Source organism: Athene noctua, chromosome 19 (genome assembly GCF_965140245.1).
Source record: "Athene noctua chromosome 19, bAthNoc1.hap1.1, whole genome shotgun sequence".
NCBI lineage: Eukaryota > Metazoa > Chordata > Aves > Strigiformes > Strigidae > Athene > Athene noctua.
In genome coordinates this window covers 6,382,064-6,396,971 of record NC_134055.1, presented here as the reverse complement: position 1 = coordinate 6,396,971, position 14,908 = coordinate 6,382,064, and the positions used below count along the sequence as shown (strand labels likewise).

The 14,908-nt window shown below is 42.9% G+C and overlaps 1 protein-coding gene across 5 annotated transcripts in view; it reads right to left on the bottom strand.

Moving 5' to 3' along the window:
* Nucleotides 1–479: 479 nt before the first annotated feature.
* Nucleotides 480–14,908, bottom strand: part of MYO1C (myosin IC) — a 56,516-nt gene continuing 42,087 nt past the window's right edge. For all 5 annotated transcript variants that reach the window (XM_074922621.1, XM_074922622.1, XM_074922618.1 and 2 more), the window contains 22 exons: nucleotides 14,614–14,696; nucleotides 14,179–14,284; nucleotides 13,708–13,788; nucleotides 13,225–13,316; nucleotides 12,083–12,177; nucleotides 11,808–11,854; nucleotides 11,455–11,535; nucleotides 11,170–11,275; nucleotides 10,536–10,653; nucleotides 10,205–10,318; nucleotides 9,946–10,022; nucleotides 9,736–9,804; nucleotides 9,413–9,497; nucleotides 9,038–9,197; nucleotides 8,287–8,370; nucleotides 6,489–6,582; nucleotides 6,325–6,380; nucleotides 5,691–5,826; nucleotides 4,124–4,194; nucleotides 3,608–3,705; nucleotides 3,231–3,330; nucleotides 480–2,147 (listed from right to left, as the gene is read on the bottom strand). In XM_074922621.1, the coding sequence (XP_074778722.1) occupies nucleotides 2,121–2,147; nucleotides 3,231–3,330; nucleotides 3,608–3,705; nucleotides 4,124–4,194; nucleotides 5,691–5,826; nucleotides 6,325–6,380; nucleotides 6,489–6,582; nucleotides 8,287–8,370; nucleotides 9,038–9,197; nucleotides 9,413–9,497; nucleotides 9,736–9,804; nucleotides 9,946–10,022; nucleotides 10,205–10,318; nucleotides 10,536–10,653; nucleotides 11,170–11,275; nucleotides 11,455–11,535; nucleotides 11,808–11,854; nucleotides 12,083–12,177; nucleotides 13,225–13,316; nucleotides 13,708–13,788; nucleotides 14,179–14,284; nucleotides 14,614–14,696 (1,980 nt within the window). In that variant the 3' untranslated portion in view covers nucleotides 480–2,120. The remainder of the gene's footprint in view (nucleotides 2,148–3,230; nucleotides 3,331–3,607; nucleotides 3,706–4,123; nucleotides 4,195–5,690; nucleotides 5,827–6,324; nucleotides 6,381–6,488; nucleotides 6,583–8,286; nucleotides 8,371–9,037; nucleotides 9,198–9,412; nucleotides 9,498–9,735; nucleotides 9,805–9,945; nucleotides 10,023–10,204; nucleotides 10,319–10,535; nucleotides 10,654–11,169; nucleotides 11,276–11,454; nucleotides 11,536–11,807; nucleotides 11,855–12,082; nucleotides 12,178–13,224; nucleotides 13,317–13,707; nucleotides 13,789–14,178; nucleotides 14,285–14,613; nucleotides 14,697–14,908) is intronic.

The window sequence follows — 14,908 nt, the reverse complement described above, 5'->3', positions numbered from 1 at the left end:
GGAACATGTGGAGGGGGAGAGAGAAGTGACAGCATTGTTCTTCAGACATGAGATAAAGTAAGAAAGATCCCAGACTTACGTGTAAGTAGTACAGCTGTGAGAGCAGCCTGCTTTGCATCAGGAGTAGTCAGAAGCTCTTCCAGACCATTTATTCAGTCTTTTCCCTACCTGAACGCACAAAAACCCATCATCCAGTTGGTGTGTTCCCCCCCAACTTGCCCTTAGAGCATTCCTCCTCCAGTCCAGCTGTGTGGATGGAGGGAAGGGAACCATGTTATCTTCATGTCCACCCTGCTTAACTGATGCCCTAGGAATAATCTGCTCCTTGTAGTAGTTGGCATCAGGGTTACCCTCTGTGTAGACAGACTGGGCCTGAAGGAACCAAAGAGATGCAGCAAAAAAAAAACCAACCCATACCCTCCCTCAAAAAATAAACGTGATGATACTGTTTGTACAACAAAGACAAGGTGTGGGTTGTTTTGTAAAAATTTATTGAGCGTAGTCTTGAAGAGGTTATATAATAGCGTATACAGCATTGTATAGCATATACACTCTAGCATATACAGTGGTATGGTGTATATATACTACAGTGTATACAGCATTCCAGGCCTGGGGCAGTGTTTGATAACTGCATAACGTCAGAAACCAACAAGGAGACCGAGCTGATCGTATGTGAGTGGCAACATGTTTGGTTATATTTTATTCAGGGCTTACTGTAACTGTTGTTGCTACTGCATCAGGCTAGAGGTGGAACGTGAAGGAAGTGTAAGGCAAGTAGAGTGCAGAACGCACTGTTTGAGGTCTGGAACTTGGAAATGGAAGCTGGAGCTGTGATGGGCAGTCAGCAGGTACTTGACACAGGGCTGTCCACCCTGTGGCCATTCAGGTTCTTGGTTAAATGCAGGTGCTTAGGATTGACCTCTGTCACAGTCCGGGAGCAGTGAGCGTTGGGAACACGTACCCCTCCTAGCTGTGGGTTAGCACTGAAGTGACGCTGCCTGCTCAGGAAGGTGCTTCCAGGCAAAGGAGCTGTTGGTCAGTAACGCCAGCAGTGCTGAACCAGCCCTCTCTTCCTCTTTAAGGCAGTACTGAGAGGCAGTTATGGCAACATTATGGAGCTTTACTGTGGGAATTCAAACTTCCAGTTATCGCTAGCACAGGAGGAAAAGCTTTTTTTTCTGACGGTGCTGCTCTGAGCGTGATGAGCTGTGTGGGGAGAGGGGCAGTGGTGACTCCCAGACAGGTACAAGGTGGGAGGGGAAGCTCCTGTGCACATCCTGTGGCCAAGGACTACAGGTTTCATTTCCAGCCTAGAGCAGCACAGAGAAGTAGTAACCTCTGTGGTTTGTATTACATTGTTTGGATGTGTGGATATGAAAAAGTTACTACAGTATAAAAATATCATCCTAGAGCAAGAAATGGGACAGGTGACTGACTAAAAAAAAACAAATGTCTGGATCTAGATAAGAAGTTACATGATGGGTTTCTTAGGTTAATACCATATAATCATAAACTAAAACCAAAAATTATCTCAAATCTAAAACATAAAAGTTTCCACATCAATTCCATTTCTTGTAGTGCATCTCTCATACTCAGCTATCAAGTATTTACAGGGTTTTACTCATTTACACAATATGGCTTTAACACAAAGCATCAAAATGTCTCAAGAGCAAAATTCTCCATAAAACATTCTTTCTGAATATAAAGTTTGGCATTTCATTGATTTGGCTGACAAAGCAGCAGTTACTTGTTTTCTGATTGTGCTTTTTGATGACAACAAGCACAAAATTTTGGTCATTTCCGTCAGGGTGTAAACTCTTAATAGAGTCAGAGCTACCTCTCCCTCAAAGCCCAGCTGAACATGTTTCATGAGCCACGGTTTCACAGACATTGTGTTGGACCCATGCATTTGCCATTAAGGTAAGGAAGAGAAGGCCTTTCTTTCATATTAAGACAAGAAAGCAAGATGTATTTCTGAAAGTGCAGGTCTTTGGTAACAATAAACAAAATGAGCAAAGCGAGGAAGGAGGGGGGATTTCGCTGGGCACAATGTCCATCCAATTCTGTAGGGTGCAGGCAGACGGATGGAGGGAAAGGTCCTGTTGTGGTGGCACATTTTATCATCGAGAATTCAAACGAGGAGCAACCTGCAGGAGAAGGACAAGCTAGAAAGCGTGCTGGAAACAAAGATGCTGCAACAGTTTCAGCTCCTAAACATCTTTACAGTGCCCCGAAGACCAGCTTGTAGAACTCTGCTGTTGATGCCACAGTAACACAAGTTGGCTCTGCTGTGAAGCACCGAAGCTGTGGTCTCGGCAGGAAACAAAAGCGGATCTTGGCAATGCTGTAAGTCAGAGGAGCCCACAGTGCTCCTACACTGTGCCCCAGTGCCTGGGGATATACTGCAAACTTCTCTCTCAGCTAGCAGCACAAGGCTTGGCTTTGCCAAGGAGGGAGGGGCAGAACTGGGAAAATGTTGCTAGGGATGGTTTGAAGAGGCTGAGGAAAAAATTACAGGATGTATTTCTTCATAGTCTAAGTAGTTACTTGGCTTGCTGTCACTGATGGTAAATAAAGCAGCATGATCCTTGTTTGAGCATGCTTACACAGATTGAATCTCTTTTCCCATATACAGTCCCTAGGTGTTCCACAGAGCAAGGAAAGCCTCAGGCAGGTCTACATTTGTGGCCTTTTATAGGACAGAATGTCTAGTGAAGAGCAAAGCAGCAACACTGGCGACCGCTGTTCTGAGGCAAGTCAGGGTGCAGCAGGACAGGGGAGTGGGGGCAGTCTGAGTGTGTTCTGGATTTCTCTCTGAATAACCTTTAATCTGACAATGCATGATTCAGTTGTATGACTGACTATCAGGAAAGGCTACAAACAATCTGAGAAGGGAAGAGGATTGTTTTTTTCCTGTGTTCTTAAATCCTCTTTCTAAAATTTGATTTGCAGTGGAGTATAGCATTAAAGCCAGAATCTTAGGGAGGAAAAAAAAGTAGTGAGTGACAGGACAATGACTTGGTAAGTTTGCATGAGCCTGGCAGGCTTGAGCCTGCAGGAAAAGCACAATGCACAGCTCCAGCTGGGAAAGGGCTGGTAGACCAGGGCAGCACCTTCAGCAACTCACATGGCATGTGTCCATCTGCTGCAAATATGGTTTAATGCCAAAATCTGGGTTTGGATCCACTGAAGTGAACCACCCTTTCTTACCACCCTCGGCCAGTACTCACCACTGTTAGATGGCCATTCTTGGCTTTGGCTATAAGCAGTTCTGATCCTGATATGAAGTCAATTATGCCTTCTTTGCCTTGCCCAACTGTAAATTTTATGCTGTGAAGAGAAAGAGGTAAGAACAAATTTGATGAGTATTTGTGACCTCTCCACTAGCTTAGTTTTACCCTTCTCCTGTGTGTCTGCTTTGTATGGATGCTTAGCTGTGATAGATCTGCTTGTTCACAGAAATGGAGCCTTTGGTAAAATGTCATCTGTTACATTTTGACGTTGTAGAGGGATGTTTCTGAAGCCCTGTAATGCTCAAGCAGAGCTCTCTTCAGAACCAACACAAGAAGCCCAAGGCAGCTCCCAAGAGGCGTTTGGCTTCACTCACCTGCCCTGGTTGATGTTGACATTGTTGACTTTGTCTGCCTGCATGGCAGTTTTTGTTAGTGTCTCGATCACATGGTCACTTTGAAGTACAACATCTCCCTGCGAGGAGAGAGACAATAGTTTAGTGTCAGTAGGGGAGAGTGATTATGCTGTAATTAACAGGAACAGAACTTTGCCATAGGTTAGCATGAAAAACTGCTTTTCTGAGTGGCCCAGGCTTGGTGGAGATCTCTGGGCCCTCTGTTGCAGGTCACACTGCACTGATGGCAGTTAATTTATTTATAAAGGCACAAGGGACAGCACCAGTCCTGTTGGCAAACGAGTCACTGGTGAACCCCATCTGTGAGCACAAGTAAAGAAAGTGAAATGCTACTCAGAGCTGGCACACAGTTGGTTCCATACATGTCACCATGTGTGCCCTTTCCCCTCCTCCCCACCCCAGCTGGATCTTCTGCTTTTTGTGCCTTTAAAACTTTTTCTAGAGATGGCTGGAGAACTGATGGATGAGTCCCACTACCTTCTGTTTGTTATCCTCGCAGTGCACGTGCAGCACAAACAAGTTATCGCTGAGGCTGCTGACGGAGATGCCTGCAACAGAGAACGGCCATTTGACACCCGGGACATCACCGCTCCCACCCCGGCGTGTCTCACCACCTCTCCCAGGAACGCAGCAACTGTTGTTCCCACACCAAGGAACCCGACAGCTGAGAAGCTGCACAGCAGCACTGCACTAGCATGTCAGCACAGGGGCTGAAGAGGCTGCAAGGTGACGAGCAATCAGCTTCAACTTCTTTTTAAGATGGAAAAGAAACTTTCAGGTGCCTCTGTCCAAATGCCTGTTTACAAACCGTCACGGACTCAACAAAGGGCTACTTTGGGCCAGTTAAGGGACCTATGACCAAAATCTTACTCTTCAGCACCCACTGGACAGATAGTTCAGCCCAGCAGGTAGGTGAGTGCTGTAATTACTGGGGTACTACGGGGCAACTGGAACAACGTTGTCACTTGTCTCCCCCGTGGTACTGCCAACATGCAGTAAGAAAGTCCAGAGGTGCTCTAGGAGCCCCAGCAAGTTGCCATTGCTGTGAATTCCTTGCCCTGCACCGAGGCCTGGGGCAGGCTGAACCCACACCCACCATACTGGTCCTTGTGTGTCCTGTTATGGTGCACTGACACTGACTTGGGCTCTGAGTTCAGCATTTCTGCTTGCCCAGCCAGCAGTGCCTTCTGACCATGCGGCCAGCAAGAGGCCGAGCCTCTGCCAGGAGTTGCTCATGTTTGCTAAATGAAAAAAAAAAATCCTCTCCCTGGGGTAGGTATTAGTTAAGGAGCACTGTGCTGTGTCTCAGGAGTGTCTGTTTCTTCATAATTTATTTTTGGACTTTGTTTAGTATTGTGACACTAGATACAAACTGGATTAGCTATTTAAATGGAGCTAGCCCACCCCTAGCAGTGATGAACATACCTCTCTGCCATAACAGTGTCTCACAGGAGTCGCAGAACCCCCAAATTAGGGTTCTCCTTGGAAACCACTTTGAATGGTGAGTTACAAATGCAGCAGAGCGCCTGATCCAACTAACACTGAAATGATTAGCACCAGAATTGGCTGTGAAAAGGAACTGCAGCTGAGCTGGAGCTGAGGCTCTGAACTGAGAGGTTTCAGACAAAGCCAAGTAATGAAGTACAATGCACCAGACACTCAGCATGCTGTTTTCTCTCTTTGACCAAGTCCCCTCCTCTAAAAGTATCAAGTCCATGTCAATTATTTAGAGGGCTGAAAGCTGTAGCAGTGTCCCAAGCAGCTGCCATGTAATAATGGTGCAATTCCCCCGTGGTAGAGATGTGCAACTGGGAAATAACTTGGGAGGGGGCTTGAGGGAGATGAATTGAGTAATTTTTGTGACATGTTACAGAGTTTAATTTTAGAAAAACGCAGTTTCAAGATATTACAGACTTGAAATGCTTGTCAGTACCAGGTAATTCCATTCTTGTCCAGGACAAAGACAAACTGGTTATATTGTATTATTACTTAACTGTAGCCAGGGTGAAGGCTGACTTCAGCCCATCGATGCTGCCATTCCTACCTGTCAGGTTGGCATAGTCGATCCGTTGTTTGATTTTGGATTCTTCAACTATGACAACGGCATTTTGAGTAAGAAGCAGCTGCCGTGCTCTTGCTTTGTATCCTTTCCGGTCATACTTGATCACAGGAACTGCATACTGAAATAAGTGTTAACAGTGCTAGAAATGCAACTCGTTTAACTGTCAGCTACCTTCCCTCTAGCCTAGAGAGTGTGCAGGAGTTACTGACCAGTGGCTGGTAAACTGGGAATGGAGAACACTTTTGAGTCCTATTCTCAGTTCTGCCACAGGCTTCCTTGTTGACCTGGAGGAGTTCTGAACACTAACGTGATGCCTACAGCTGTTTGTCTGGGGGCTTCAAAAATCCAGGTTTAGTTTCAGTCTGTGCAAGTTTCTCCTTTCCTCGCCAGATACACCAGCTGCAACCCTTTTATTTCTTAACTGTCATAATTAAAATTGCTCAAATCTCCAAATCATGTTTCTGAGCCATCAGCTCTTCCCACAGACTATCTTCTAAGGTATAATAAGCTTAATATAATGTGGAATTCTTGCTGTATTTTCTTCAGAAATCTAATCTTCTGATATTCTGCTGAATAACTCTAGAAGCTTGAAAAAATATTAGGACATGCATCTCACCTTAATGGCCTCATTTTCTAAAGCCTGAAGGACTTTAGTATTTATCTCTTCATTACCTGTATTAAAACCAAAGAGGGGGGGGGTTAGAAAGAAATTTCTTGCAAGAAAAAAGTGGATTAATCCCCCTCTTCTTATTCCTGTTAAACTTTACAACGCCTACTCACCAAGTCGCGTGTTGATGAAGAGTCTAGGAACACTCTGAGGGTAATTGTCTTTTTTACCCTTAAAAATTTCACTGGCAATTACTTTTTGTTCCAACTGCAAGGACAAAAGGTTTATTCTTGTTTAGTGTAAAACTTCTCCTTGATAAAAAGATAAATGTCTTAAGTGATGTTCCCTTTTTGTTATTTTTTTAGCAGTCATCATTTAAGTGTGACCTCTTGAATCATACTAGTCACAAAATCACCCAAAATATTCCATACATCCCTTACATCTTCAACAGTTACCCTATCATTAAGGTAGGAAAGTTCTGTTGTTTTTTTTTTTCTTTAATCTCAGAAGTATGCATCATATTTCTGGTTGGAATTGATCTGGACGTGGCATCGAGGCTCTGGATTTTGATAATGCCCATGTTTAAAAAGGCTCAGAATTCTCCCACTGTAGTGGTTCTCTTAAATTCTTCCTCCTTAAGCTAAAGTTTGTTCTCCTGTTCTACCTCAGATGGCTCTTTTCATGTTTCAGATTTCGCTCCCCCCGCCCAAAGCCTTTCAGCTAGTCAACATTTTTACTTTAAGTACTGACAAAAAAGTTATGTCCTTCTTAGCAACTGCCTAACCCATTCATTACAGCTCTCATCTACTCCCTCAATATTCTCCACCTTATCCTCTGCCAAACAGTACAATTCAATCTGCTACTGCACTGCCCTGGGAGTTCCTGCTGAGATGATCAGTCACCATAAACCTTTGGTCCCTTTCACAGGGGCAGTATTCCAGGATACAGTCACCCCACACAGCAAACATGACCTGTGCTCTTAGCTCCTAACTTGTGTTTTTTCAGAATAAGAACCATACCAGTGAAGGAGGAAACAGGAAAGCCCCTTTGCTTTATTTGCAAATGCAAGTTATGGGTGCTTTTTGCACAGTATAATGTACCTGAGATGATTTACAGGTAAAATGTGGATAGAAGATATACATGATTAGTGAGTCTGGTTTGCTGGGGAAAAGAAAGTGTTCTGCTGAGTTTCCACCTCCAGCTCAGTGATAGCTGGTATTAATCCCGTGTCCTTAATCACAGGCTCAGCCACCAACTAATCTACAGCATTTCATTACATGTGCTTAATACTTGGCAGGCCTTCATAAGCAGTATGATACACCATGCAATCAAAAAAAACCTTGATGGCACCTCTTACTATCATCTTCCAACAGTTACATCTAAACTGTTTAATGTATACACTTACTATTATGTCCTTCTACTGAGCCTTTTTTTAATATCAAAAATTCCCTCTCTACCTTTCCATGACTAAGATGAATCAAATAATCAGTAAATTTTTCAGTCTTTTAGCTAGAACAGCAGCTGTAACTGTTCATGTAACTTCGCTGTTTGCAAAATGACTAGTTTTGTGTCTGCAGAATTCTTATTCTACTTTATATAGTACAACCAGAATAATGCAGCTTCTTACATTTTTATCTTCCATTGGAAGACTACCAGGGCTTTTCAGTACAGAAATTATACAGGGGCATAGATATACAACACTGTTTAAACAGTATGTATTGAAATATGTATATAATGGTTTTTCTTTTATTTCATGCACATTGTAGCATTTAGTTTTTTGTCTCTCACCTAAAAAGAATCACAGTGTTCTTGTGGAACTGTTAACCAGCCCCTGAAGAATGCAGTGATTCAAGAGTTCCTCCATCCAGCTGCTCCCCTCCTTCATTCCTTGTAATAAATAATGCTGAGAACTCCCTCCTATTCCCAAGAACATCAATGTAGTTTGTGAAATAACGTAAAGTTGTCTCGTACCTGCTGCTTCCACTCTGGGCTGATTCTCTTGCAGTAGGTCCAGACCATGTTCTGCATACAGAGCTGTCGCAGGAGCTGGGATGCCTGAAGAAGAAATCTCACAGTAAATTAAAGTAGCTAAAAATTACAGACAACTCAATATAAAACACTTTCATTATGGAGTTGCTTTTAAAATTAGATAATAGGATGTTTATTTTTGACCTTTCTAACAGTTGCCCCCCAACATTCTCCAGCTGCTTTAGAATGAATACCAGGAGCACTCCACTTTACACTGCCCTGCCCCTTTCCTCACTTCCAGCTGTTCCATCCAACCAAACAGGGCCTTTGGATAACTGGGACTTTCTGCAATATTTTGTTCTGATCAGATAAAAACCCAGTTCTGCCAGGTGCAGAATAATAAAGGCAATAGAGGAAGTTTAATATGTTCTTCACAGGCAACCGCATTGTCATTGCAGCAATTTAACTGTCCAGAGGGAACTTAATTTGTTCTGAGAAAAAGGGAAGAAAGTTTCAGAAATGGATGAGAAAAGCAGTAGAAAATGGTGTTGCAACAGCACCACACTCTCAAGAACCTTCAATACAACAGGTCTAAGAATTTTACAGCTACGCTAATTATACCCATGTGATGATCTGTGGATTAATTCTACTAGTGGAGATGCTAATGCAACATGGAACTTGAGTGAGAACCTGGCCTTTGGTGGCCCCTGGTCTCCAATACAATCCATCCCCTGGGACACGGGGCTGTGCCTACCTCACAGAGTGATGGGGGGGGAGTTGGCCAGGATTTGTCCAAAACACTTTTTGGTAAATTACGTTTGAGGTTCATGAGGAAGGAGAAGCGGATGTAATCAAGGAAATACTCATTCTCTGGGCAGCGAGGGTGGTTCCGGTAAATAAAACCTTTAATGAACCTGAGGAAGAAGAACATTTTATTATTAAATTAGAAAAGCGATCGAAAATAGAGGTATTTAGAGGTCTCTTCCAACCAAACCGTTTTCTGGGATTTACTTAATAGTTGTAATTAATTTTAAAAAACTCTAATACTGTAGTGATGAGAATTTATTCTTACCATCTTATTGTTAAGAAATAAATACCCATTTGATGGCTTGAGTTATTCTTTACACACCTTCTGATAGTCTCTACTGCCCACTTCTTCTTGGCAGCTTTTCGGCGTCCCAAGGTTCCCCGCCACCAGGACTGGATGGCTATGGCTAAAAATAGTAACAGATTTTGCACTAAGTGAGCTCCTTCATACCAATATTAACTCCAACAAAACTGGCAACAAAAAGTGCTCAGGAAAGCCCGGTCTGGAAATAAACAGCCTTCAGCATGGCATAAATAAAGAACACAATTTAAGTTCTTAACAATACGATACAATGGATAAATGGATCGTGTTGTTGTGGGCATTTCAGACCCAGCACTGCCGTTGCCTCTCCTTCGCTCTCGTACCTGAGTGTTTCATGTGCAGGAATTTCTTCCGACGGTAGAAACCTCTCCATGTGGCCTGCATTTTTGTTGCTGAAATTGCAAGAAAAACAGCAATTTGAAATTGTGACCAAGCAGATTTTGGTAGAAAAAAAAATCTTTTTTTAAAACAAAAATAGAATAAATAAGAAAAGAGACAGACAGCTCGCTGTCCCTCCAGCGTGTCTGACTCACCCAGACTCTGCTTCCTCACTTCCAGAGCATCTTCTGTAGAGAACAAGGTCTTGGGAAAGCGGATAAAAATCTTTGTTCTAGAAATAGAATTACAGAATTAAGTTTGACATGCTGGAGAAGTTTGCTTCCTGCCCTTAGCATCCCCCTTTAGGATCTCTAATCTCTTCCTCCCCCATTAGAGAGAGAAGCCTTATTTAAAAGCAATGACACGGATGTCCAATGATTCATCATCCCAAATTAAGAAAACAGAAGAACTAACCGTCCCATTTTGTATTCTTCCTGTTTGTAGCCAAGATGTTTCACCAGCACAGCCACCCCATCGTGGGGCCGTCCGTCCCACGTGGGCCACGTTTCTGGACAAAGGGATTTGTACCTGTACATTGACAGCAGAAGCTCAGGGAGAGAAATCCAGGCCAGACAGGTCACTGGGAAGGGGGAGAGGCTTGCTTCTCACTCCCTCAAGAAAATAAGTCTTTTAGGTGTAAGGGCTGCCTCTTTGCTGTTCAGAACAGCTCCTCAGCCTCAACATCTGCAGGACCAAGACCAGGGGGAGGGAGCAGCAGGAAGAGGGAAGTACAAGGTAATCCTACCTCTGCAGGAAAACTTCATATTTTCTGCGATATGCAAACCCGGCTCTGCGCACTCTGAGGTTCTCCATCAACCCGAGGTATTTCACTTGATGCCGGATTAGAACTTCATCAAATCGATCTTGGGTGAGCATGAAAATAAAGAAACGTGTTTAATATGTAGCTGTCCCTTCGTCTGGAGAAGGGGAATGCTCCGTTCTTGGTTCTTACACAGTTATCTTTAAACCTCTAACCCATCCTCACAGTGCAAGTCCCACAAAACAAACTTTCTGTCTCCTGTCTTTCCCCCCCTCTTCCCTTTTAAATATACATTTATATTTAGTTCCAAAAATAAATTCTCCTTTAGGATGTTTTACGCATACAGAAGGAAGAAATAAGTGAGAATAAAGGTCATTAAAAGGAAGTTACATAGGTTAATAATTCTTCACTTTAAACGTGACCCTACTTCACCCAAGACCAGTGATCCCATTCTGATTCCTGGCTGCTGATACTGTCACCACATCCCTACAAAAAGCTCTGGCACAGACCCAAAATGAAAAAATCTTGCAGGACTTCTTCATTTGAGCTCTGCTCTGTGCCACTGCGATCCAGCGGTCTGCATATAGCTGTCAGAGAAAAAAAGTCACCAGGGTCATACCAGCCTGTTTAGCATCGTTAGGTTTAATGCAACGAATGTAGGAGGGTTCTTTGGACATCAGAATTTCCATGAGCTTGGAGAGGCTGTTTTTAAACTGAGTTGCTGCCTAGGAGAAAAGAAAGAAAACAAAGTGATGATGTAGATCTAGTACTTGTGACTGCAGAACTAATGTCAGTCTCCCAGCTTTAAATGTAAGAGGCTTGCATTTAGATTACAGCGTTAGACAGGACATGTCTTTTTAAAAGAGGAAATAGTCCCACTTCCATCCAGCTCTGGTGTTCTTACCGTTTCAGGTCTCTTTTTGTCTGTCAGCTCTGTCCTGTCAAAACACTGGTTTATAATAGGATTCTCAGAGTTGCACATGGTCTGCAGAGAGAAACATTTTCAGAGATAAAGTACAGAGTATTCTTCAGAGAACTATCAAAGAAACATGGGACAAAACTGTTTCCTTGGGGTTGTTTTGCTTTTTAATAATAAAATGAACTTCGGGCACCTCAATTTGACTTTTCACAGCGCAGCCCTACAGACAAGCATTCTCCAGGAGGAGTCTAGAAGAATCTTTCCCCTCAGGTGCCACCCCATTTTAACTCAACTCCTCATCCTGCTGAGTACCGGAAACATCCTCTATCCATACTCACCTCCTTCAGGTTCCGAAAGAGAAGGTCATTGTTTTTATCTAGAAAACCTGGAAGAAAGAGAAAGCGCTCAGGCTGCCACCGCTGTTCCACAGAACTTCACAACAAGGCAGGAATTTGAGATGTGGGGAAATTGATCTGGGTAATGAAATGATGTGTAGACATATTCTATGCCCAGATTTTTCTTTCCTATATAGTTGAAGCTTGTTTAACTCAAAGGGCAGAGGACAGGAGGAGGAGAAAGAGCGAGAGACAGCAGAGGTGAGGCACACGCTTACCTGCGACGCTGTAGGTGACGTCTCCAGCGTAGTGTGACAGCCGGAACTCCTCCCGCCCCAGGGACTTGCGAGTCTTCTGGTCAGCGAGCTTGTGCCTGGTCAGAAAGCAAAGAAGCTTCCTGAGAAACAATCATTTGTTTCATGGTGGCATTCACTTCAAAAAGCACTATGGCATCTGCTCAGAGTGGGACTATGTGAGCAGAGAAGGCACGCAGGGAATAAATCTGACTTGCTGATTTTTGAGACCGAAAGTAAATAAAGAGTTACCAACTAGCAAATCATAAAAATGTCAGAAAATTCATTTAAGTTTATGGCAAGTGGATGAACTTTCAGCTTCCTGGCAAGGCTGCAGAGTGGTTCTGTGTGCACATGAAATTAGAGGCAGCAAGCTGGCATACTCATGAGATGCCGTACAGATCCTGATCGGAGCGTAAGTTTCATTCAGCAAGAATAAAAAGCCATTTGGAGCTCTAAAACTGAAGTAAACCATCTGAAAGGTGAAACATGGAATTCACAGCCATTAAAGCGGAGTGGTGGCAATAGGGGTAGGTTACCAAAGTCAAAGGAGGATATCAGGACCATCTGGGAAGCAGAGGTAGTGCAACAGAAACTTCTCAATTTTGAAAACGCCAACACTGTGTAAATCATTCTCATGCATATACACCTCTGAACACTATTTTTACCCATAAAATTCTGCTCCATGTTCTAGTTCTAGGCCTGACGAGTCATCAGTGCTGGGGAATGATCTGGCCTAACACTCCAAACCAGAGTTTGTCATATCTGAAGAGCCAAGGTGCTGCAAGCCTCCAAATTCCTTGGACATGTGAGCAATAGGATGCCAGGAAGGGATTGGCAAAGGGGCAAGTCAGTAACAAGAGTTTTGTTGCTCCTGTTGAATTCTGAAGCATAGTCTTGAGAAAAGCAAGGCAGTTAGTGTTGGTGACTTATTCTGTATTTTCTTGACTCCTAATCTCTTTGCAAAGGAAAACGTGATCATCTTTTATGTGGGACCCCACACACCGAGGCTGCTGCTGCCATACACACAATGAGTTACCATGTTATCTAGGAATATTTAAGGTTCTAGGCAGTATCACACACTTGGATCCTACCACTGTAACTGCCGCAGCTATGTGAACACTCACGTGAGAAAATGAGGGTGGTTCTTCACAGTTTCCTCCAGTTTCTCCAAGAATGTTGTATCTGTGGCATCCCCCGGTCTCAGACACTCTTCATCCTACAAGCACACACATTCTAGTATTGATTTCTTGCTGTGCTTCTCAGCGCACAGGCCAGCTCTAATTCTGTCTCAGAGATGTCACCCCAGTTTGACCCTTTGTCCTTTTACCAGGTAGGCCAGCTCTTAGTTCAACAGATGAATTGTGGAGCTGAAAAGGAAAACACCTCCCTCCTTCCAGACTGCCTAGATAGGAAGCTTCTTTCCCGAGAGCAGATGGAGGTGATACAATACAACTTTTATGGTGTCACTGTTCGGTTTATTGTAGCTCTTCCCGCCTGCCCAAATAATCCTAATAAAAGCTTAGACCTTTATCTTCCCCCATGTTCTATCCCTTGTTTTCCACTACACTGCCCCAAATTTTTCATTTAAAAAGGTGTTGTCAACTCACCAGAATAGAAATGATGCCTTTGAATTTTTCCTCCACCAAATCACAAATTATTTTGTTATTGAAATACTGAACTGGTTCCCACTACAAAGACAAGAAATCACACTCAGGTGAAAACAATTCTAGACTGGAAAAATCTTGAAAATTTCAGAACATTTCAGACAGCACCGTATTTAAATAATCTTTCCGTCAAATTTGAAACAAAGCTTTTTCACTCATCAAATTTGTTTTCCTAACATTCCCTTTAAAAGGCATTTCTTTGCTATCACAGTAAAAGACTGGAATGGCATTACTCACTTCTAGCTGTATCACAAATGAGTTACCAAAGTGTTTCAAAGAGAAAGGAAGAAGGAAAGCTCTTCAATTCATTTACTTTGGAGACCATTAGTAGCAGCTCCTTTTCTAACCACCTGTCCTCCGGCCTGCAGGAGGCGCTACAAAGGAGATAGTGGAAGTGATGATATTGGCTCTTACCGCTATGCCTTCTGACTCGTATTCCTCTTGTTCTGACTTTAACGTGAGCTCTATGAAGAGCTGCTGCAATTTTTCATTACAATAATTAATACAAAATTGCTCAAAGCTGCAAACAAAAATCAGAAAAATAATCACTAACACTGTACCACAAGTAAAAGAAGCTACAATCAGTGGGCAGCAGCAAGAATTTATCTCTTTAAAATACCAGGGACATTAACAGCTGTAAATGCTAAATATTAGCTGGATGCCCCAAGTGTTAGAAGCCCTGTGATTATCAGTTATTCAACTGATTTCCTCTAGTTGAAACATCATCTTTTTGTCTCTTCATAAGAGAAACAGAGATGGAATAACATCTTATTTCATAATGGAGAGAAAACACTATAATGAAGTCATGTAGAGTTTACTCCAAACTCAGAGACACTGAGTGAAACAAACCTGTTGTGCTGGAAAACCTCAAATCCATAGATATCAAGCAATCCTAGGACTGTTGTACTTCTCCAGCCTGGAAACTCTCCTTCCTGCAATAGGGAAAAAAAAGAAACGTTGATATGTACTCACACCTACGATCCATCACTGTATCTTACTCATTTAGTTACACCATTTGACTCCTTAACCTCATATTCATGGAAAACAAATTCATTTAGAAATCACTGTACAGCATGGAGCTTACCATTTCTCTGTTTTGCAGCTCAAAGATTTAAAACTTCCTTTCACGTTTGGTTGGGTATAA